At 50.2% G+C, this 23,371-nt stretch overlaps 1 protein-coding gene across 1 annotated transcript in view; it reads right to left on the minus strand.

Moving 5' to 3' along the window:
* The window catches only part of trappc10 (trafficking protein particle complex subunit 10), a 148,300-nt gene that overhangs the window by 17,234 nt on the left and 107,695 nt on the right, over positions 1-23,371 (minus strand). The window contains exons 19-20 of the mRNA XM_087992426.1: positions 22,520-22,646; positions 8,478-8,645 (exon numbers count right to left, since the gene is read on the minus strand). Of these exons, the coding sequence (XP_087848552.1) occupies positions 8,478-8,645; positions 22,520-22,646 (295 nt within the window). The remainder of the gene's footprint in view (positions 1-8,477; positions 8,646-22,519; positions 22,647-23,371) is intronic.

The following is a 23,371-nucleotide window of genomic DNA, read 5'->3' on the forward strand; positions in this document are numbered from 1 at the left end:
CACTGTTACAGCACAGTACAGGGTCGTGGTGGGCACTGTTACAGCACAGTGCAGGGTCAGGGGGGGATACTGTTACAGCACAGTACAGGGTCAGGGGGGAGACTGTTACTGCACAGTACAGGGTCAGGGGGAACACTGTTACAGCACAGTACAGGGTCAGGGGGAACACTGTTACAGCACAGTACAGGGTCAGGGGGAACACTGTTACAGCACAGTGCAGGGTCAGGGGAGAACACTGTTACAGCACAGTACAGGGTCAGGGGGGAGACTGTTACAGCACAGTACAGGGTCAGGGGGGAGACTGTTACAGCACAGTACAGGGTCGGGGGAGAACACTGTTACAGCACAGTGCAGGGTCAGGGGAGAACACTGTTACAGCACAGTACAGGGTCAGGGGGGAGACTGTTACAGCACAGTACAGGGTCGGGGGAGAACACTGTTACAGCACAGTGCAGGGTCAGGGGAGAACACTGTTACAGCACAGTGCAGGGTCAGGGGGGAGACTGTTACAGCACAGTGCAGGGTCAGGGGGAACACTGTTACAGCACAGTACAGGGTCGGGGGGAACACTGTTACACCACAGTGCAGGGTCAGGGGGGAGACTGTTACAGCACAGTACAGGGTCAGGGGGGAGACTGTTACAGCAGTGCAGGGTCAGGGGGGAGACTGTTACAGCACAGTACAGGGTCAGAGGGGAACACTGTTACAGCACAGTACAGGGTCGGGGGGAGACTGTTACAGCACAGTACAGGGCCGGGGGGAACACTGTTACAGCACAGTGCAGGGTCAGGGGGAACACTGTTACACCACAGTGCAGGGTCATGGGGGAGACTGTTACAGCACAGTACAGGGTCAGGGCGGAACACTGTTACAGCACAGTGCAGGGTCAGGGGGGAACACTGTTACAGCACAGTACAGGGTCAGGGGGGAACACTGTTACAGCACAGTACAGGGTCAGGGGGAACACTGTTACAGCACAGTACAGGGTCAGGGGGGAACACTGTTACAGCACAGTGCAGGGTCAGGGGGGGATACTGTTTCAGCACAGTACAGGGTCAGGGGGGAACACTGTTACAGCACAGTACAGGGTCAGGGGGGAACACTGTTACAGCACAGTGCAGGGTCAGGGGGGGATACTGTTACAGCACAGTACAGGGTCAGGGGGGAACACTGTTACAGCACAGTGCAGGGTCAGGGGGGGATACTGTTACAGCACAGTGCAGGGTCAGGGGGAACACTGTTACAGCACAGTACAGGGTCGGGGGGAGACTGTTACAGCACAGTACAGGGTCGGGGGGAGACTGTTACAGCACAGTGCAGGGTCAGGGGGGGATACTGTTAAAGGGCAGTACTGGGTCAGGGGGGGAACACTGTTACACCACAGTACAGAGTCAGGGGGAACACTGTTACAGTACAGTACAGGGTCAGGGGGAACACTGTTACAGCACAGTACAGGGTCGGGGGGAACACTGTTACAGCACAGTACAGGGTCGGGGGAACACTGTTACAGCACAGTACAGGGTCGGGGGAACACTGTTACAGCACAGTACAGGGTCGGGGGAACACTGTTACAGCACAGTACAGGGTCGGGAGAACACTGTTACAGCACAGTACAGGGTCAGGGGGGAACACTGTTACTGCACAGTACAGGGTCAGGGGGAACACTGTTACAGCACAGTACAGGGTCGTGGGAACACTGTTACAGCACAGTACAGGGTCGGGGGGAACACTGTTACAGCACAGTACAGGGTCGGGGGAACACTGTTACAGCACAGTGCAGGGTCAGGGGGGAACACTGTTACAGCACAGTACAGGGTCGGGGGGAACACTGTTACAGCACAGTACAGGGTCGGGGTGGGCACTGTTACAGCACAGTGCAGGGTCAGGGGGAACACTGTTACAGCACAGTACAGGGTCAGGGGGAACACTGTTACAGCACAGTGCAGGGTCAGGGGGAACACTGTTACAGCACAGTGCAGGGTCAGGGGGGGATACTGTTACAGCACAGTGCAGGGTCAGGGGGAACACTGTTACAGCACAGTACAGGGTCGGGGGAACACTGTTACAGCACAGTACAGGGTCGGGGGGAACACTGTTACAGCACAGTACAGGGTCGGGGGGAACACTGTTACAGCACAGTACAGGGTCGGGGGAACACTGTTACAGCACAGTGCAGGGTCAGGGGGGAACACTGTTACAGCACAGTACAGGGTCGGGGGGAACACTGTTACAGCACAGTACAGGGTCAGGGGGGACACTGTTACAGCACAGTACAGGGTCGGGGGAACACTGTTACAGCACAGTGCAGGGTCAGGGGGGAACACTGTTACAGCACAGTACAGGCTCGGGGGGAACACTGTTACAGCACAGTACAGGGTCGGGGGGAACACTGTTACAGCACAGTGCAGGGTCAGGGGGGGATACTGTTACAGCACAGTGCAGGGTCAGGGGGAACACTGTTACAGCACAGTACAGGGTCGGGGGAACACTGTTACAGCACAGTACAGGGTCGGGGGGAACACTGTTACAGCACAGTACAGGGTCGGGGGAACACTGTTACAGCACAGTACATGGTCGGGGGAGAACACTGTTACAGCACAGTGCAGGGTCAGGGGGGAACACTGTTACAGCACAGTACAGGGTCAGGGGGAACACTGTTACAGCACAGTGCGGGGTCTGGGGGAACACTGTTACAGCACAGTGCGGGGTCTGGGGGGACACTGTTACAGCACAGTACAGGGTCGGGGGGGAACACTGTTACAGCGCAGTACTGGGTCAGGGGGGACACTGTTACAGCACAGTACTGGGTCAGGGGGGGAACACTGTTACAGTACAGGGTCAGGGGGAACACTGTTACAGCACAGTACTGGGTCAGGGGGGGAACACTGTTACAGCACAGTACAGGGTCGGGGGGAACACTGTTACAGCACAGTACAGGGTCGGGGGGGGAACACTGTTACAGCACAGTGCAGGGTCAGGGGGGGGGATACTGTTACTGCACAGTACAGGGTCGGGGGGAACACTGTTACAGCACAGTACAGGGTCGGGGGGGGAACACTGTTACAGCACAGTACAGGGTCAGGGGGGAGACTGTTACAGCACAGTACAGGGTCGGGGGAGAACACTGTTACAGCACAGTGCAGGGTCAGGGGGGAGACTGTTACAGCACAGTGCAGGGTCAGGGGGAACACTGTTACAGCACAGTACAGGGTCGGGGGGAACACTGTTACACCACAGTGCAGGGTCAGGGGGGAGACTGTTACAGCACAGTACAGGGTCAGGGGGGAGACTGTTACAGCAGTGCAGGGTCAGGGGGGAGACTGTTACAGCACAGTACAGGGTCAGAGGGGAACACTGTTACAGCACAGTACAGGGTCGGGGGGAGACTGTTACAGCACAGTACAGGGTCGGGGGGAACACTGTTACAGCACAGTGCAGGGTCAGGGGGAACACTGTTACAGCACAGTGCAGGGTCAGGGGGGAGACTGTTACAGCACAGTACAGGGTCAGGGGGGAACACTGTTACAGCACAGTACAGGGTCAGAGGGGAACACTGTTACAGCACAGTACAGGGTCAGGGGGGAACACTGTTACAGCACAGTACAGGGTCAGGGGGGAACACTGTTACAGCACAGTGCAGGGTCAGGGGGAACACTGTTACAGCACAGTACAGGGTCAGGGGGGAACACTGTTACAGCACAGTGCAGGGTCATGGGGGAGACTGTTACAGCACAGTACAGGGTCAGGGGGGAACACTGTTACAGCACAGTACAGGGTCAGGGGGGAACACTGTTAAAGCACAGTGCAGGGTCAGGGGGAACACTGTTACAGCACAGTACAGGGTCAGGGGGGAACACTGTTACAGCACAGTGCAGGGTCATGGGGGAGACTGTTACAGCACAGTACAGGGTCAGGGGGGAACACTGTTACAGCGCAGTACTGGGTCAGGGGGGGAACACTGTTACAGCGCAGTACTGGGTCAGGGGGGGAACACTGTTACAGCACAGTACAGGGTCAGGGGGGGGAACACTGTTACACCACAGTGCAGGGTCATGGGGGAGACTGTTACAGCACAGTACAGGGTCAGGGGGGAACACTGTTACAGCACAGTACAGGGTCAGGGGGGAACACTGTTACAGCACAGTGCAGGGTCAGGAGGGGATACTGTTACAGCACAGTACAGGGTCAGGGGGGAACACTGTTACAGCACAGAGAAGGGTCAGGGGGGAGACTGTTACAGCACAGTGCAGGGTCAGGGGGAACACTGTTACAGCACAGTACAGGGTCAGGGGGGAACACTGTTACAGCACAGTGCAGGGTCAGGGGGAACACTGTTACAGCACAGTACAGGGTCAGGGGGGTACACTGTTACAGCACAGTGCAGGGTCAGGGGGGAACACTGTTACAGCGCAGTACTGGGTCAGGGGGGGAACACTGTTACAGCACAGTACAGGGTCGGGGGGGGAACACTGTTACACCACAGTGCAGTGTCATGGGGGAGACTGTTACAGCACAGTACAGGGTCAGGGGGGGGAACACTGTTACACCACAGTGCAGGGTCATGGGGGAGACTGTTACAGCACAGTACAGGGTCAGGGGGGAACACTGTTACAGCACAGTACAGGGTCAGGGGGGAACACTGTTACAGCACAGTACAGGGTCAGGGGGGGATACTGTTACAGCACAGTACAGGGTCAGGGGGGAACACTGTTACAGCACATTGCAGGGTCGGGGGGAGACTGTTACAGCACAGTACAGGGTCAGGGGGGAACACTGTTACAGCACAGTACAGTGTCGGGGGGAACACTGTTACAGCACAGTGCGGGGTCTGGGGGGACACTGTTACAGCACAGTACAGGGTCAGGGGGGAACACTGTTACAGCACAGTACAGGGTCAGGGGGGAACACTGTTACAGCAAAGTACAGGGTCAGGGGGAACACTGTTACAGCACAGTGCAGGGTCAGGGGAGAACACTGTTACAGCACAGTGCAGGGTCAGGGGGGGATACTGTTACAGCACAGTACAGGGTCAGGGGGGAGACTGTTACTGCACAGTACAGGGTCAGGGGGAACACTGTTACAGCACAGTACAGGGTCAGGGGGAACACTGTTACAGCACAGTACAGGGTCAGGGGGAACACTGTTACAGCACAGTGCAGGGTCAGGGGGGAGACTGTTACAGCACAGTACAGGGTCAGGGGGGAGACTGTTACAGCACAGTACAGGGTCGGGGGAGAACACTGTTACAGCACAGTGCAGGGTCAGGGGAGAACACTGTTACAGCACAGTACAGGGTCAGGGGGGAGACTGTTACAGCACAGTACAGGGTCAGGGGGGAGACTGTTACAGCACAGTACAGGGTCGGGGGAGAACACTGTTACAGCACAGTGCAGGGTCAGGGGAGAACACTGTTACAGCACAGTACAGGGTCAGGGGGGAGACTGTTACAGCACAGTACAGGGTCGGGGGAGAACACTGTTACAGCACAGTGCAGGGTCAGGGGAGAACACTGTTACAGCACAGTGCAGGGTCAGGGGGGAGACTGTTACAGCACAGTGCAGGGTCAGGGGGGAGACTGTTACAGCACAGTACAGGGTCAGGGGGGAGACTGTTACAGCAGTGCAGGGTCAGGGGGGAGACTGTTACAGCACAGTACAGGGTCAGAGGGGAACACTGTTACAGCACAGTACAGGGTCGGGGGGAGACTGTTACAGCACAGTACAGGGCCGGGGGGAACACTGTTACAGCACAGTGCAGGGTCAGGGGGAACACTGTTACACCACAGTGCAGGGTCATGGGGGAGACTGTTACAGCACAGTACAGGGTCAGGGCGGAACACTGTTACAGCACAGTGCAGGGTCAGGGGGGAACACTGTTACAGCACAGTACAGGGTCAGGGGGAACACTGTTACAGCACAGTGCAGGGTCAGGGGGGAACACTGTTACAGCACAGTACAGGGTCAGGGGGGGGAACACTGTTACACCACAGTGCAGGGTCATGGGGGATACTGTTACAGCACAGTACAGGGTCAGGGGGGAACACTGTTACAGCACAGAGAAGGGTCAGGGGGGAGACTGTTACAGCACAGTACAGGGCCGGGGGGAACACTGTTACAGCACAGTGCAGGGTCAGGGGGAACACTGTTACACCACAGTGCAGGGTCATGGGGGAGACTGTTACAGCACAGTACAGGGTCAGGGCGGAACACTGTTACAGCACAGTGCAGGGTCAGGGGGGAACACTGTTACAGCACAGTACAGGGTCAGGGGGGAACACTGTTACAGCACAGTGCAGGGTCAGGGGGGAACACTGTTACAGCACAGTGCAGGGTCAGGGGGGGATACTGTTTCAGCACAGTACAGGGTCAGGGGGGAACACTGTTACAGCACAGTGCAGGGTCAGGGGGGGATACTGTTACAGCACAGTGCAGGGTCAGGGGGAACACTGTTACAGCACAGTACAGGGTCGGGGGGAGACTGTTACAGCACAGTACAGGGTCGGGGGGAGACTGTTACAGCACAGTGCAGGGTCAGGGGGGGATACTGTTAAAGGGCAGTACTGGGTCAGGGGGGGAACACTGTTACACCACAGTACAGAGTCAGGGGGAACACTGTTACAGTACAGTACAGGGTCAGGGGGAACACTGTTACAGCACAGTACAGGGTCGGGGGGAACACTGTTACAGCACAGTACAGGGTCGGGGGAACACTGTTACAGCACAGTACAGGGTCGGGGGAACACTGTTACAGCACAGTACAGGGTCGGGGGAACACTGTTACAGCACAGTACAGGGTCGGGGGAACACTGTTACAGCACAGTACAGGGTCAGGGGGGAACACTGTTACAGCACAGTACAGGGTCAGGGGGAACACTGTTACAGCACAGTGCAGGGTCAGGGGGGAACACTGTTACAGCACAGTACAGGGTCGGGGGGAACACTGTTACAGCACAGTACAGGGTCGGGGTGGGCACTGTTACAGCACAGTGCAGGGTCAGGGGGAACACTGTTACAGCACAGTACAGGGTCAGGGGGAACACTGTTACAGCACAGTGCAGGGTCAGGGGGGGATACTGTTACAGCACAGTGCAGGGTCAGGGGGAACACTGTTACAGCACAGTACAGGGTCGGGGGAACACTGTTACAGCACAGTACAGGGTCGGGGGGAACACTGTTACAGCACAGTACAGGGTCGGGGGAACACTGTTACAGCACAGTGCAGGGTCAGGGGGGAACACTGTTACAGCACAGTACAGGGTCGGGGGGAACACTGTTACAGCACAGTACAGGGTCAGGGGGGACACTGTTACAGCACAGTACAGGGTCGGGGGAACACTGTTACAGCACAGTGCAGGGTCAGGGGGGAACACTGTTACAGCACAGTACAGGCTCGGGGGGAACACTGTTACAGCACAGTGCAGGGTCAGGGTGGAACACTGTTACAGCACAGTACAGGGTCGGGGGGAACACTGTTACAGCACAGTGCAGGGTCAGGGGGGGATACTGTTACAGCACAGTGCAGGGTCAGGGGGAACACTGTTACAGCACAGTACAGGGTCGGGGGAACACTGTTACAGCACAGTACCGGGTCGGGGGGAACACTGTTACAGCACAGTACAGGGTCGGGGGAACACTGTTACAGCACAGTACATGGTCGGGGGAGAACACTGTTACAGCACAGTGCAGGGTCAGGGGGGAACACTGTTACAGCACAGTACAGGGTCAGGGGGAACACTGTTACAGCACAGTGCGGGGTCTGGGGGAACACTGTTACAGCACAGTGCGGGGTCTGGGGGGACACTGTTACAGCACAGTACAGGGTCGGGGGGGAACACTGTTACAGCGCAGTACTGGGTCAGGGGGGACACTGTTACAGCACAGTACTGGGTCAGGGGGGGAACACTGTTACAGTACAGGGTCAGGGGGAACACTGTTACAGCACAGTACTGGGTCAGGGGGGGAACACTGTTACAGCACAGTGCAGGGTCAGGGGGGGGATACTGTTACTGCACAGTACAGGGTCGGGGGGAACACTGTTACAGCACAGTACAGGGTCCGGGGGGGAACACTGTTACAGCACAGTGCAGGGTCAGGGGGAACACTGTTACAGCACAGTGCAGGGTCGGGGGGAACACTGTTACAGCACAGTACAGGGTCGGGGGGGACACTTACTGGTTCAGGTGGGGCATGGTACAGGGTCATGATGGGAGAGGAGTTTGTTTCGAACTCATGTTCTCAGACTATCAGCATGAGGATCCTGACAGAAGTTAGTGACATTACCATTACACCTCTGTCACCCACAAATTGCGGCGAAGTAAATTTTTGTATCAAAGGGAAACATTGGGAATAATCTCCAACTGTCTGAGCCTTTCATTTAACACGGTCATCGTGGTCTGTGCAGCTCCTGAACATGCAGGTTTATCCCTGACCCACAAAGCCCTAAAGTCCCAGCGTTGGTGAGTTGGTTTAAAGACTTACGCAGAAATTGTCCAGTTTGAGCTGGTAGGTGAATGGTTTGATCAAGCTCAATTCCTGGCCCGTTAGTGGTGTGAAGGCCACACTGAATTGGCAGTGAAGGTAGGCTCCTGGATCCTGGCTCCACTTTAACTCCCACACGAAGAACATGGCTTGCTTGCTGTAGATGTGCTGATAAAATAAAACAGAGCAGAGGTTGATCATATTTCTTCAGCCAGAGGGTAGGCAATCTGTGAAGCTCATTGTAGCAGAAGGCTATGGAAGCTAAGTCACTGAGTATATTTAAGACAGAGATGGATAGGTTCTTGATTGGCAAGGTGATCAAGAGAGGAGGCAGGAGAATGGGGTTCTGAAACACATCAGTCATAAGCCAATGGCAGAGCAGACTCAATGGGTCAAAGGGCTGAGGACTGCTCCAATATCTTCTACAGCCAACAAGGAGACCAAGGCCAACACCAACATGGAATCACAGAAACAGGAGGAGTAGGCCATTCAGCCCCTTGAGACTGCTGCTCCATTCAATGAGATCACAGCTTCCCCTTCCCACACTCTCTCCAATTCCCCTGACGTCATTAACCTCCAGAACCTGATTGATTTCTGTCTTGAACCTGCTCCATGACTGGGATTCTCAAATCACAGAGGATACTTGAAACTGAAAAATTCATTAGCCTCTCCCTCTCTCCCCCCCCCACCCCCAACCTTGTGTTTATGATCCCAGCTGATTGGGATCTGTCCTGTCCAGTATCACCGAGTGAACTGATGTTATAATGTGGTTACCATGGTGTTGAGTCACTGAACATAATCATAAGGCTACTCACGCCCTTTTTCATTTTTATTAATCAACATTTATTACAGATGTAAGGGGGAAAACCCTTATAACCCTACCTGAAATGGTCTAAGTATACATATCAGAAATGAGTTAATGAGAGCTTTTCATGAATTGTAATCCTGCTGTGCTGGAGAAGTTCAAAGGATACCGTTCAGAGTTCTCAACTCACAGGGTCACCCACGATGGTACGGTCAGAGGGGAAGAACCAGACAAAATATGACCCATAACAAGTCTTCAACAGCGATCCAGGCAGAAGATATTAGTGTGATATCAACAGCTGCAGTGGATAAGATCCCCCTGTCATCAACGTTCCTTGCCATTGGAACAGGATCTAGCTTCTGTCAAGAATCACATGTCTGCTGATGTGCCACAGCAACTCGATGTTAAAAGATGTTGTACACATGTTTACTTAGAGGGGACCAGCCCCCACACAAACACAGCATAGGCCTGTAGTGATTGGAGAGAGGTGATTGGAGAGAGGTGATTGGGACAGGATCGAGAGATCTCAAAGTTCCGAGCTTCAGCCCGACACATTGCTGATGGAGTTTGACTCAGGACCCTCTTGGAACAGGAACAGAAGAGGATCTTGGCAGATTCCTTCCCGACTGAGTATCCTTCTTCATGATTTACTCTGTTAACCCCACACAGGGTAGTGGTGAGAAAAGGTGCCCCAAATATAGTCAGTCAGTCAGTCTCATCACCAACCGAGCTGGAGAACCACATCCATCTGCAGCCTGAAAACCAAAGTCAACCTCGATTCTCATGGAGAATCACCAAAACTATCGTCTGGAACAAAGAGCTCGCCTTGCTGCCTGTTACTCAGACACTGATGTCACTGCCTTGCAGGAGACTCGAGGAGCAGCTGATATCAGTGTCTGAGTTCCAGGGGATGGTGGTCGCACCTTCTCCAGGAGAGGGAAACCTAAGGATGAACCTCAGACCCAGGGAACTGGATTTCCCATCAAGAATGAGCTTGTCAACAGAATCTCAGACACTCCTGTAGTCAGCAACGATCACCTCGTGACTCTCTCGCTACTGTTATGGACTAGGCCAGACCACTCAAACATTCTTAAGCAGGCAGCGCCAGACTGTAACTTTGCAATTTGTTTCGGGAAGTGTACAGTGAAAATTACCCAAAGTAGGTTAGCTCAGTTGATTATTCAATTTTAATACAGATAAAAGTTTATTCACAAAATTACACAATGAAGCACAAAGAACAGAATAAAGAACCCTGACAGAACTCAGTCTATCCAAACTAGACTTAATTATGCTGGTGTAAATATACACTCCAGTCCCAATAAGCAAACTCCCTTTAAAACCCAGTATAAATGGAACACATGCTTACAGGTTGAAGTTGAAGGGCAGAAAGAGAGAGAGAGTGTTTCCACACAGCTCCCTGTTGAACTTCCCAGTTCAAGACTGAACTAAACTGCTCAGCTCAGCTAGAGAGCTGACCACTTCTCTTTCTTGATACAGGTCATTTCTAAAACATGACCACTTCGGCCTGAAGTCTTATCTGTTTACATAGAAACAAAAGGCCTCTCAATGCCCTTTAATCTCTCTACCAAACCAGACTGATCAGAGCCTGGCCTGGTTTACTCCCCCTCTGAAAAAAATCAAGGACAAAGTCTCCTTGAGCCAAGGAACAGCTTTTAGGGGGAAAAAAAAGGACTAGTTTTGTGACACTACAAATGGTGAGGAACCAGCAGGCAACGGTAGAAAGTGGCCATGCTCCAACCCTTGATGTCATTGATGAGTTCAAAGAAGACTTTGCCTCCATCCTGGACACCCACATCCCTAAGCAAGATCTGGTTCTCCTTGGGGTCTTTCACACCAGGGTTGGAATGGACGCTCAAATCTGGAAAGGAACCACGGGATCAAAAAGTGTCAGGAATTGTGACTTCAGTGGGATTCGTCTGCTCACCAAATGTGCGGAACACCAACTAGTCATCACAGTTCCCCCAAAACGGCAAGTTCATTTTTCTTGGATGCATCCATGATCAAAGCATTGGCACACGATCAACGATATCATCGATCCCAAGACCTAAACGATGTCCTCATTACCAAAACAGTGCAGACGGCTGCTGGACATATCACCAGCTCATCCTCAATGTCCATCAAATGCCACCAGAAATGGCTGCAGATGAAGAAACTGTTCAGAAAAAAGCTCAATGTTGAGCAACTTCAAAAGCTGAGCAGAGTAGTGACCGTCCAGCAATGTCTTTATCATAATCTTCAAAGAGTTCCTTTTAATGAAGTGGAGGAAACTGGAAAGAGCTGAAGACAGCCATCCTCTCATGCTGTGAAGAAAGCAGGAAACACCAAGATTGGTTTGATGAGAATGACCACATCCTCCAAGACCTCATTGACAATAAGCGGAAAGCTCTCCATGCTTGGCAAACAACATCACCAGCGAGGCACAGAGGAGAACTCATCAAACAGTAAAGGTGGAATTACAAAGACAAATTAGGGAAACCAAGAGCCATTGGTGGACTGAGAAAGCTAAGGAACGACAACTCCCTGACGGGCAAGTCCGACACCTGGGTTTCTTCAGTACCATCAGAGCAACACACGCACCCAACACCCTTGGTCTTAAACCAGTGCAGAGTGAGGATGGAACCTTTTTGACAGACAGAGAAAACATCAGCCCCTGATGGGGAGAATGCTTCAAATAACTCAGAAACCAGGACGCGGTCCTCAATGAAGACCTGTTTTGAGTGCGAGCAGCAGCGGAGATAAGACGAACCCGGAAGACTGCAGGTAAGGTAAGGCAGTTTTTTTAAAATTACTTACCGGTAGTGGACAGCGGTGTTTTCCCTATCATAGAAGGAGTGGGAGCAGCGGGGGAAGTGATGAGGACCAGAGGGGCAGTCGGGAAGGAAAGCAGTGACCATATATATCAGCAAGGCGGCTAAACCCGAGACTCTACTACTGTAGAGTCTCCCACCCGCCCTCCTCCTCTAACCTAGTTAATAAGGTAACGTTCATTCTAAACTTCCTCTATTGGATATAAGTTTGTTATTAATTTTTATAGCAACTTGAACTAAGCTTTCTACTTTAGTACTGAGTGGGTGTTCAGATAAGCGGGGTATGGATGGGCAGTTGCTTGCTCCTCCTGCAGAATGTGGCAGGTGGGAGACATGGCACACGTCTCCGCTGGCTACATCTGCGGGAAGTGCACCCAACTCCAGCTCCTTGAAAACCGTGTAGGGAATTGGAGCTGGAGCTGGATGAACTACGGATCATTCGGGAGGCTGAGGGGGTAATTGAGAGGAGTTACCGGGAGTTGGTCACTCCTAAGACTCAGGACAAGGATAAATGGGTTACAGTTAGGGGGAGGAAAGGGGACAGTCAGTCAGTGCAGAGATCCCCTGTGGACATTCCCCTCAGCAATAAGTATATCGTTTTGGATACTGCTGGGGGGGGGGTGACCTACCAGAGGAAAGCCATAGCAGTCAGTTCTCTGGCACTGAGCCTGACACAGTGGCAAAGAAGGGAAGGGGGCAGAATAGAAAAGTACTCGTGGTAGGGGACTCGATAGTTAGGGGAATCGACAGGAGATTTTGTGGTCAGGATCGGGATTCCCGGAAGGTATGTTACCTCCCTGGTGCCAGGGTCCGGGACGTCTCCGATCGGGTGTATAAGGTTCTAAAAGGGGAGGACGAACAGCCAGAAATCTTCTTACATATTGGCACTAATGATATAGCCAGGAAAAGGATCGAGGATATAAACAGCGATTTCAGGGAGTTAGGATGGAAGCTGCAAAGCAGGACGAACAGAGTAGTGTTCTCTAGTTTACTACCGGTGCCACGAGATAGCGAGGCGAGGAACAGGGAGAGGGCGCAGCTTAACACGAGGATGCGCAGCTGGTGTAGGAGGGAGGGCTTCAGATATGTAGATAATTGGGATGCTTTCTGGGGAAGATGGGACCTGTACAAGAAGGACGGGTTGCATCTGAACTGGAAGGGGACCAATGTCCTGGGTGGAAGGTTTGCTCGAGTAGTTCGAGAGGGTTTAAACTAGTATGGCAGGGGGGTGGGAACCTGAGCTGTATACTGGAGGTGAGAGTTGATGGAGATGAGGCAATAGCAAGAGGTAGACCAGCTAGTGGGAAGGATTTTCCTGGCAAGGAACCAAGGTATCAGTTAAAATGTGTTTGTTTTAACGCAAGGAGTATCAGGAATAAAAGTGATGAACTTAGAGCATGGATCAGTACCTGGTGCTATGATGTTGTGGCCATAACGGAGACATGGGTTTCTCAGGGGCAGGAATGGTTGCTGGATATTCCAGGGTTTAGAGCATTTAAAAAGAATAGGGAGGGGGGAAAAAGAGGAGGGAGTGTAACACTACTAATCAGAGAGGGTATCACAGCTACAGAAGCTTCCATTGTCGAGGAAGATCTGCCTACCGAGTCAGTATGAGTGGAAATTAGAAACAGCAAGGGAGCAGTCACCTCTTTAGGGGTTTACTACAGGCCCCCCAATAGCAGCAGGGAGATGGAAGAAAGCATAGGTCCGCAGATTTTGGAAAAGTGTGATTGTAGTAGGGTTGTTGTAATGGGGAACTTTAACTTTCCCAATATTGATTGGAACCTCCTTTGAGCAGAAGATTTGAATGGACCTGTTTTTGTAAGGTGTGTTCAGGAGGGTTTCCTAACTCAGTTCGTTGACAAGGCGACGAGGGGAGAGGCCATTCTAGACTTGGTGCTCGGCAATGAGCTGGGGCAGGTATCAGATCTTGTGGTGGGAGAGCATTTTGGTGATAGTGACCACAACTGCCTCAGATTCTACATAGCTATGGAGAAGGAGAGGATTAGGCAAAATGGGGGGATATTTAATTGGGGAAGAGGAAACTATGATGCGATTAGACATGAGTTAGGAAGCATGGATTGGGAGCAATTGTTCTATGGTAAAGGCACGATAGACATGTGGAGACGGTTTAAGGAACAGTTGTTGCAAGTGATGAATAAATATGTCCCTCTGAGACAGGCAAGAAGTGGTAAGATAAAGGAACCTTGGATGACGAGAGCGGTGGAGCTTCTCGTCAAAAGGAAAAAAGTAGCTTACATAAGGTGGAGGTAGCTAGGGTCAAGCTCAGCTCTACAGGATTACAGGCAGGGGATTTCCCTCCCCTCCCCTGTCAGCGTTCCGAAAAGACCACTCCCTCCGTGACTCCCTCGTCAGGTCCACACCCCCCACCAACCCAACCTCCACTCCCGGCACCTTCCCCTGCAACCGCAAGAAATGCAAAGCTTGCGCCCACACCTCCCCCCTTACTTCCCTCCAAGGCTCCAAGGGACACTTCCATATCCACCACAAATTAGCCTGCACCTCCACACACATCATCTATTGCATCCGCTGCACCCGATGTGGCCTCCTCTATATTGGGGAGACAGGCCACCTACTTGCGGAACGTTTCAGAGAACACCTCTGGGACATCCGGACCAACCAACCCAACCACCCCGTAGCCCAACACTTCAACTCTCCCTCCCACTCCACCAAGGACATGCAGGTCCTTGGACTCCTCCATCGCCAGACCATGGCAACACGACGGTTGGAGGAAGAGCGCCTCATCTTCTGCCTGGGAACCCTCCAACCACAAGGGATGAACTCAGATTTCTCCAGTTTCCTCATTTCCCCTCCCCCACCTTGTCTCAGTCAAATCCCTCAAACTCAGCACCGCCTTCCTAACCTGCAATCTTCTTCCTGACCTCTCCGCCCCCAGCCCACTCCAGCCTATCATCCTCACCTTGACCTCCCTCCACCTATCGCATTTCCAAAGCCCCTCCCCCAAGTCCCTCCTCCCTACCTTTTATCTCAGCCTGCTGGACACACTTTCCTCATTCCTGAAGAAGGGCTTATGCCCGAAACGTCGATTCTCCTATTCCTTGGATGCTGCCTGACCTGCTGCGCTTTTCCAGCAACACATTTTCAGCTCTACTGGATTATAGGCAGGCAAGGAAGGAGCTTAAAAATAGTCTGAGGAGAGCCAGGATGGGGCACGAGAAAGGCTTGGCAGAACGGATTAGGGAGAATACAAAGGCATTTTACACTTGTGAGGAATAAGAGAATGGTCAAAGAAAGAGTAGGGCCGATCAGGGATAGCATAGGGAATTTGTGTGTAGAGTCTGAGGAGGTAGGGGAAGCCCTCAATGAGTTTTTTGCTTCTGTCTTTACGAAAGAAACAAACTTTGTAGTGAATGAAACCTTTGAAGAGCAGGTGTGCATGCTAGAATGGATAGAGATAGAGGAAGCTGATGTGCTGAAAATTTTGTCAAACATTAAGATTGACAAGGCGCCAGGCCCGGACCAGATTTTTCCTCGGCTGCTTTGGGAAACGAGAAATGCAATTGCTTCGCCACTTGTGAAGATCTTTGCATCCTCGCTCTCCACTGGAGTCGTACCTGAGGTCTGGAGAGAGGCAAATGTAATTCCTCTCTTCAAGAAAGGAAATAGGGAAATCCCCGGCAATTCCAGACCAGTAAGTCTCACGTCTGTCGTCTGCAAGGTCTTAGAAAGGATTCTGAGGGATAGGATTTATGACCATCTGGAAGAGCATGGCTTGATTAAATGCAGTCAACACGGCTTTGTGAGGGGTAGGTCATGCCTCACAAACCTTATCGAGTTCTTTGAGGATGTGACTAGAAAAGTTGATGAGGGTCGAGCTGTGGATGTGGTGTATATGGACTTTAGCAGGGCATTTGATAAGGTTCCCCATGGTAGGCTCATTCAGAAGGTCAGGAGGAATGGGATACAGGGGAACATAGCTGTCTGGATACAGAATTGGCTGGCCAACAGAAGACAGCGAGAGGTAGTAGAAGGAAAATATTCTGCCTGGAAGTCTGTGGTGAGTGGTGTTCCACAGGGCTCTGTCCTTGGGCCTCTACTGTTTGTAATTTTTATTAATGACTTGAATGAGGGGATTGAAGGATGGGTCAGCAAGTTTGCAGATGACACAAAGGTTGGAGGTGTCGTTGACAGTATAGAGGGCTGTTGTAGGCTGCAGCGGGACATTGACAGGATGCAGAGATGAGCTGAGAGGTGGCAGATGGAGTTCAACCTGGATAAATGTGAGGTGATGCATTTTGGAAGGTCAAATTTGAAAGCTGAGTACAGGATTAAGGATAGGATTCTTGGCAGTGTGGAGGAACAGAGGGATCTTGGAGTGCAGGTACATAGATCCCTTAAAATGGCCACCCAAGTGGACAGGGTTGTTAAGAAAGCATATGGTGTTTTGGCTTTCATTAACAGGGGTATTGAGTTTAAGAGTTGTGAGATCTTGTTGCAGCTCTATAAAATTTTGGTTCGACCGCACTTGGAATACTGCGTCCAGTTCTGGTCGCCCTATTATAGGAAAGATGTGGATGCTTTGGAGAGGGTTCAGAGGAGGTTTACCAGGATGCTGCCTGGACTGGAGGGATTATCTTATGAGGAGAGGTTGACTGAGCTCGGACTTGTTTCATTGGAGAAAAGGAGGAGGAGAGGGGACCTAATTGAGGTATACAAGGTAATGAGAAGCATAGATAGAGTCGATAGCCAGAGACTATTTCCCAGGGCAGAAATGACTAACACGAGGGGTCATAGTTTTAAGCTGGTTGGAGGAAAGTATAGAGGGGATGTCAGAGGCGGGCTCTTTACACAGAGAGTTGTGAGAGCATGGAATGCGTTGCCAGCAGCAGTTGTGGAGGCAGGGTCATTGGGGACATTTAAGAGACTCCTCGACATACATATGGTCACAGAAATTTGAAGGTGCATACATGAGGATCAGTGGTCGGCACAACATCGTGGGCTGAAGGGCCTGTTCTGTGCTGTACTGTTCTATGTTCTATGAAATGCCCCAGCTTCCTATCAGTGGTAATCTTGGACTCCCACTTAATGTGGCAGAAATTGAAGGTGCCATTCGACACATGAAGAATGGAAAAGCAGCAGGAGTTGATAGGATTCCAGCAAAGATGCTCAAACTTGGTGGAACAGATCTTACCGTTATCTCCATCAACTGGTCCAGAAAACCTGGGACAAAAAAGAATTCCCTGCCACCACCACCGTCTTCAAGAAAGGAAACAAAGTGGACTGTGGGAACTATTGAGAAATCTCTCTACTCTCCATCACCGGGGTGATCATCACCCAAATCCTCACTAGGCACCGTTTCCCAGTCTCAGAGGAAATCCTTCCTGAAAGTCAGTATGACCTCCAACCGAATTATGGAATTATGGACATGATTTTCATTGCTCAGCAACTCCAAGAGAAATACCAGGAACAACACCAGTCAATCTATATGGTCTTTAACGACCTGACCAAGGCTTTTGACTCAGTCACTCGGAAGTGCTATCAAAGGCTAGCTGTTGAGTGAAATTCAGCAACTTTCTCCACCTCCTCCACTCCAAGATATCAGCAATGATCCTCACAGACGGTAATATGGCAGAATCCTTCAAGGTCAAGATGAAGTTGAGCAGGGATGTGTCAGTGCCCTGATCCTTTTCTGAATCTTCATCACCACCATTCTTCATCTTGTCAAGAACACGGTTCCAAGTGGTGTGGACATTGTCCACAGGATGGATGGTTAAACCCTAACAAGAACCAAACACTGACCTCACTTGTGGAACATCAATATGTGGTGACAATGTTATCTCTGCTCTCTCAGAAGGAAACCTTCAAACCTCACTGAATACCTTCACGGAAACATAGCAAAGAATTGGCCTCAGCCTCAACCTGGGGAGGACTCAAATCCTTTACCTGTCCCAGAGCACGTTTCGTTTAATTCCCCCTTTAAGGTCAACGGTGACTTACCTGGGAAGCTACCTCTCAGCTGAGGCTGACATCAATATGGAGATTCAACATCACATCCAATGTGTGAGAGTTGCGTACAAATGCCTAAGGGTGAGAGGCTTTGACATCTGTGGCAGCCCGTGCTGATACCGAGATCCAAATGTATAAGGCAGTCATCCTTCCAACTCTTCGACATGGCTCAGAAACCTGGACTGTGAATAGATTCTACCTCAAGGTCCTGGAGAAGTCCCATCAATGTTGTTGACAGAGATCCTCTGCATCAGCTGGGAGGATTGCTGTACTAACATCAGGGTCCTTGAAGCAGCTAACAGCACCAGCATCAAGTCTATGATCATCTGAAACTGGTGATGGGCAAGTCATTGAAGGGAATCCTGAGGATTCTTTGGAAAGTTAAGGATTGATTAGGGATAGTCAACATGGCTTTGTGCGTGGAAAATCATGTCTCACAAACTTGATGGAATTTTCTGAAGATGTAACGAAGAGGATTAAATGAGGGCAGAGCAGTGGACATGATCTATATGGACTTCAGTAAGGTGTTCGACAAGGTTCACCATTGGAGAGTGGTTAGCAAGGTTAGAGCTCATGGAATACAGGGAGAACTAGCCATGTGAATATAGAACTAACTCGAAGGTAGAATACAGAAGGTGGTGGTGGTGGTGAAGGGTTGTTTTTCAGACTGGAGGTCAGCGACCAATAGAGTGCCACAAGGATCAGTACTGGGTCTACTCTTGTTGGTCATTTATATAAATGATTTGGATGCAAACACAGGAGGTATAGTTAGTGAGTTTGCAGATGACACCAAAATTGGAGGTGTAGTGGACAGTGAAGAAGGTTACCTCAGATTATACAGGATTCTCACCAGATGGGCCAATGGGCTGAGGAGTGGCAGATGGAGTTTAATTTAGATAAATGTGAGGTGCTGCATTTTGGGAAAGCAAATCTTAGCAGGACTTATACACTTAATGGTAAGGTCCCAGGGAGTGTTGCTGAACAAAGAGACCTTGGAATGCAGGTTCATAGCTCCTTGAAAGTGGAGTTGCAGATAGATAGGATAGTGAAGGCGGCATTTGTTATGTTTTCTTTTACTGTTCAGAGCATTGAGTACAGGCTTTGGGAAGTCATGTTGCGGCTGTACAGGACATTGGTTAGGCAACTGTTGGAATATTGCGTGCAATTCTGGTCTCCTTCCTATTGGAAAGAAGTTGTGAAACTTGAAAGGGTTCAGAAAAGATTTACAAGGATGTTGCCAGGGTTGGAGGGTTTGAGCTATAGGGAGAGGTTGAATAGGCTGGGGCTGTTTTCCCTTAAGCATTGGAGGCTGAGGGGTGACCTTATAGCGGTTTATAAAATCATGTAGGACATGGATAGGGTAAATAGACAAGGTAGTTTCCTGGAGTGGGGAAGACCAGAACTACAGGGCATAAGTTTAGGGTGAGAGGGGAATGATATAAAAGAGACCTAAGGGGCAACCTTTTCACACAGAGGGTGGTGCATGTATGGAATGAGCTGCCAGAGGAAGTGGTGGAGGCTGGTACAACTGCAACATTTAAAAAGCATCCAAATCGGAAGGGCTTTGAGGGATACGGCAAATGGGACTAGATTAATTAGGATATCTGGTCGGCATGGACGAGTTGGACCGAAGGGTCTGTTTCAGGGCTGTACATCTCTGACTCTATGACTAACTCCGCTGGGCCGGCCTCGTGTGTAGGACACCGGAGTTCCTATTGCCAAAGCAAGCCATCTTGACCCAGCTCAGGGCAGGCACTCGGATAACAGGAGGACAGAGGAAGTATTACAAAATCTTCCTGAAGGTTTCCCGGGAAATCTAACATGGATGTCAATGCATGGGAGAGCCTTGCTCAGAAGAAACTGACTTGGAGGAAGCTCCTATCCAAAAGGACCTAATTCTTTGAAAACACCCAGCAGCAAACGGAAATACAGAAAAGGATTCAGAGAAAGGAATGCCAGGGATCTCAAGGCCAAGGACCAACTCCACCTCCCGGAAACACCTGCCCAAGGTGTGGTCGGAGCATTGGGCCTATCAGCGACACAAGACCCACAGAGCCCAGGACCAGTGACACGGAATTTCCCCAGTGGGAATCAGGCTCATTAGTGAGTGATTGCCACCACCGATTTAATGATGAAATAAAGTAAAATTAAACAAAATAAAATGTTATAATGGTGAGAAAAGGTATACAAACAGATCAAGCCCAATAGGCCATAGTATGGAACATTACCACATTGCACAGATATCCCAGAGCAGGAAATGGAACATTCAAAGGATGATCTTTCCCCTTTGACGAAGGAAAAGTTGTCTCTTGAATGTAATGCTCTGAGATTAAGTGCAATTGAGCACAGAGGACTCCCAAAAATAGCAGGGTCTCCACATAGCTTCAGGTCAGAACTCAAAACCCTGTCAGTACCAGTCAATAAACCTTTTATAGAGTACCAGGACGCTGACCAGGATCACAGTCAGGTCACATTTGTGAAGTCGGGGGTCAGATTTGCACCTTCTGATCAATCAAGACATTAGCTCTCAATAAATAGCATGTAATTAAAAAGTTAGGCACTTCAACTATAATGTGACACTGTTAGGAAAATACGTTAATTATTTTTATCAGGAAGCATGGATTTAGCTTTGAATAAATTTATCTGCTGAACTTTAGGAAGGTTATATTTTGTTTTGAGATTGCGCAGCCAGGTTTAAACATTTAGTTAGGAATTAGAACACTTGACTTACCAAAGTTAGTGATAGGTTAATCATCCACTGAGAGTGTGGCGTGTAACAGTAATTTGTAGATTAAAGTTACAACTGTTTGTAACTCAGTGAGAGTTTTTGACCTGCTCCCCCCTCCCCCATCCCCCCACACACATGAGTAAGCCACCTATATTGTGGACTTGGATTGCTGAAGGTGAATCTGATATTTAATATTGTCCACTTCGTTCAGGAGACCCTGAAACCATTCACTTCAGAACACTGATTCCTTCAACCCCTCTTCTACTGCATATTGATGCTGAAACTTTTTGTTTCTTTATTCATTCATGGGAAGAGGGGGTCGCTGGCTGGGTCAGCACTGACAGCCACCTTCTGGGCAATTAGGGATGGGCTAAGAGTCAACCCCATTGCTGTGGGTCTGGAGTTAGGTGTAGGCCAGACTGGGTAAGGATGGCAGTTTCCTTCCCTCAAGGACATTCAATGAACCAGTTGGTTTTTTCCGACAATGGTTTCGTGGTCATTGTCAGATTCTTAATTCCAGATTTTTATTGAATTCAAATTCCACCACCTGCTGTAGCAGGATTCAAGCCCAGGTCCCCAGGACATGACCTGGATCTCTGGGTTAACAGTCCAGTGATAATACCACTCAGCCATCCCTTCCCCTTCTCCGTACTGACATGAAGCTATTCAGAACTTCTGCTCTCCTGCCCTGACTGTTCTGCAGACTGCTAAACTGCACGGCTTTTCTCACTGGCTATTCCTCCCTGAATGACCTACATAGTCAGAGCTTCGGGATGGCTCTCGGTGCAGGTACAGTTTACAGCATTTAAAAGACATTTGGACAATTACATGAATAGGAAAACTTTAGAGTTATGGGCCAAATGCAGTTAAATGGGACTAGTTTGGGAAATCTGGTCAGCATGGATGAGTTGGACCGAAGGGTCGGTTTCTGTGTTGTATGAACCTATACCTGTCTCCCCATGTCACAGGACACTTTGCTGCTGTGCAACAACCTAATTTCTCTCTCTCTTAGGCATTGTTTCTAAGTCTTCTTGTAAGTAAATTTCTGGACAACTGTGCACCACGCATACAACTTACAAATGGAATGAAATCTTTACACATAAACCTTAACACATACAAAGAGAAATGCAAACCAAATGTAAATCCACATTTGGTTCGGTTTACTTCAGAACCCAAGCTTCCAAATTTATAGCAATAATAAAACACCATGAACCTTCATGAAAAGTGAATCAGTAATTGGGGACACTGATTGAGGATGATCACTGGTTAGTGAATCAGTTACCAGGATGCAGGTTGAGATTACCACTAGCAGAATAAAGGTGAGAAATGATGATGTTTTTACACGATTATTGGAAGAGTAATTGATATATCTCACTTCATTTTAAGGGCTATGGAATAAAGAGTACAATGACTAGAAAAAATGTAGGGGAGGAATAAGACAATGGAATTGGAGGGCACAGGGATAGTAGATGAATGGCCTCACCCAGTGTTGAAATGACAATCGCACTTCAGGCTGGGGGAAGGGGTCAGTGGCCCAGCATCTGATCTCACTCCCAAGAGGACAGGACTTGACCGTTGGCAAATCAAACCCCCACAATTTCCTGCACCTTCTGTCCAGGGGAACAGAGTGGGAACCCAGAGAGTTTCAATCTCAGTTAGAGGTAAACCTTCTTCCAGACTGTAGGAGTCTTACCTGCTGTTTGAGGGAATTCAATGACACAAAGGTCAGATCTGAGTTCTTTGTGACTTCTTCCAACTGAGGGTCAAATAACTGGAACCCAATTTCAGACAAGTTGTGAACACACACTTGCAGATATTTCCTACAGAGCAAGAAAGAGAGAGAGAGAGAGAGAGAGAGATGCATTATGCAGAGGAGACCCACTGGAACAAATCAAAATACTCAGTATAGCCAGTAACACAAATTTGACCATACGAGTCCATGTTGTTCCATTATATAACATTATATAAGGAAAAATATATTTCCTTATCTCTGTTTTAAATGAGCGACTCACAATCTGAGATTATGCCCTTTTGTCCTAGACTCCCCCACAACGAGAAATAACCTGTCTGCAGCATCTAGACTATAAGGTCACCTCTTGTTCTTCTAAGGCCCAACCACTCATCTCTCATCATAAAACAATCCCTCCCTGCTCAGGTTCAGCTGAGGGAACCTTCTATGTACTGCCTCTAATACCAGAATAGAGGAGCAGGAGCCTGCAAGAATACAGCAAGCCACACAGCATCAGGACTTGGAGTAGGGTTACACCTAAAATGTCGACCTCTCTTCCTCCTGATGCTGCCTGCCTGTGTTCTCCCAGCCTCCTGCCTTTCCACCTTGGATTCCAGCATCTGCAGATTTTTTCTGCCCCTAATACACCTCTTCCCCCAGACACCTCTCTCACCCTCTCCCCCCCCCTGCCTCCGTCCCCACTCTCACCCTCCCCCCCCTGCCTCCGTCCCCACTCTCACCCTCTCCTCCCCCTGCCTCTGTCCCCACTCTTCCCCCTCTCCCCCCAGGCTCTAACATCCATTCTCCCCCTCCTCA

Source organism: Chiloscyllium plagiosum, unplaced genomic scaffold, assembly GCF_037043375.1.
Source record: "Chiloscyllium plagiosum isolate Xiang-an unplaced genomic scaffold, Cpla_swu_hap1 HiC_scaffold_12, whole genome shotgun sequence".
NCBI lineage: Eukaryota > Metazoa > Chordata > Chondrichthyes > Orectolobiformes > Hemiscylliidae > Chiloscyllium > Chiloscyllium plagiosum.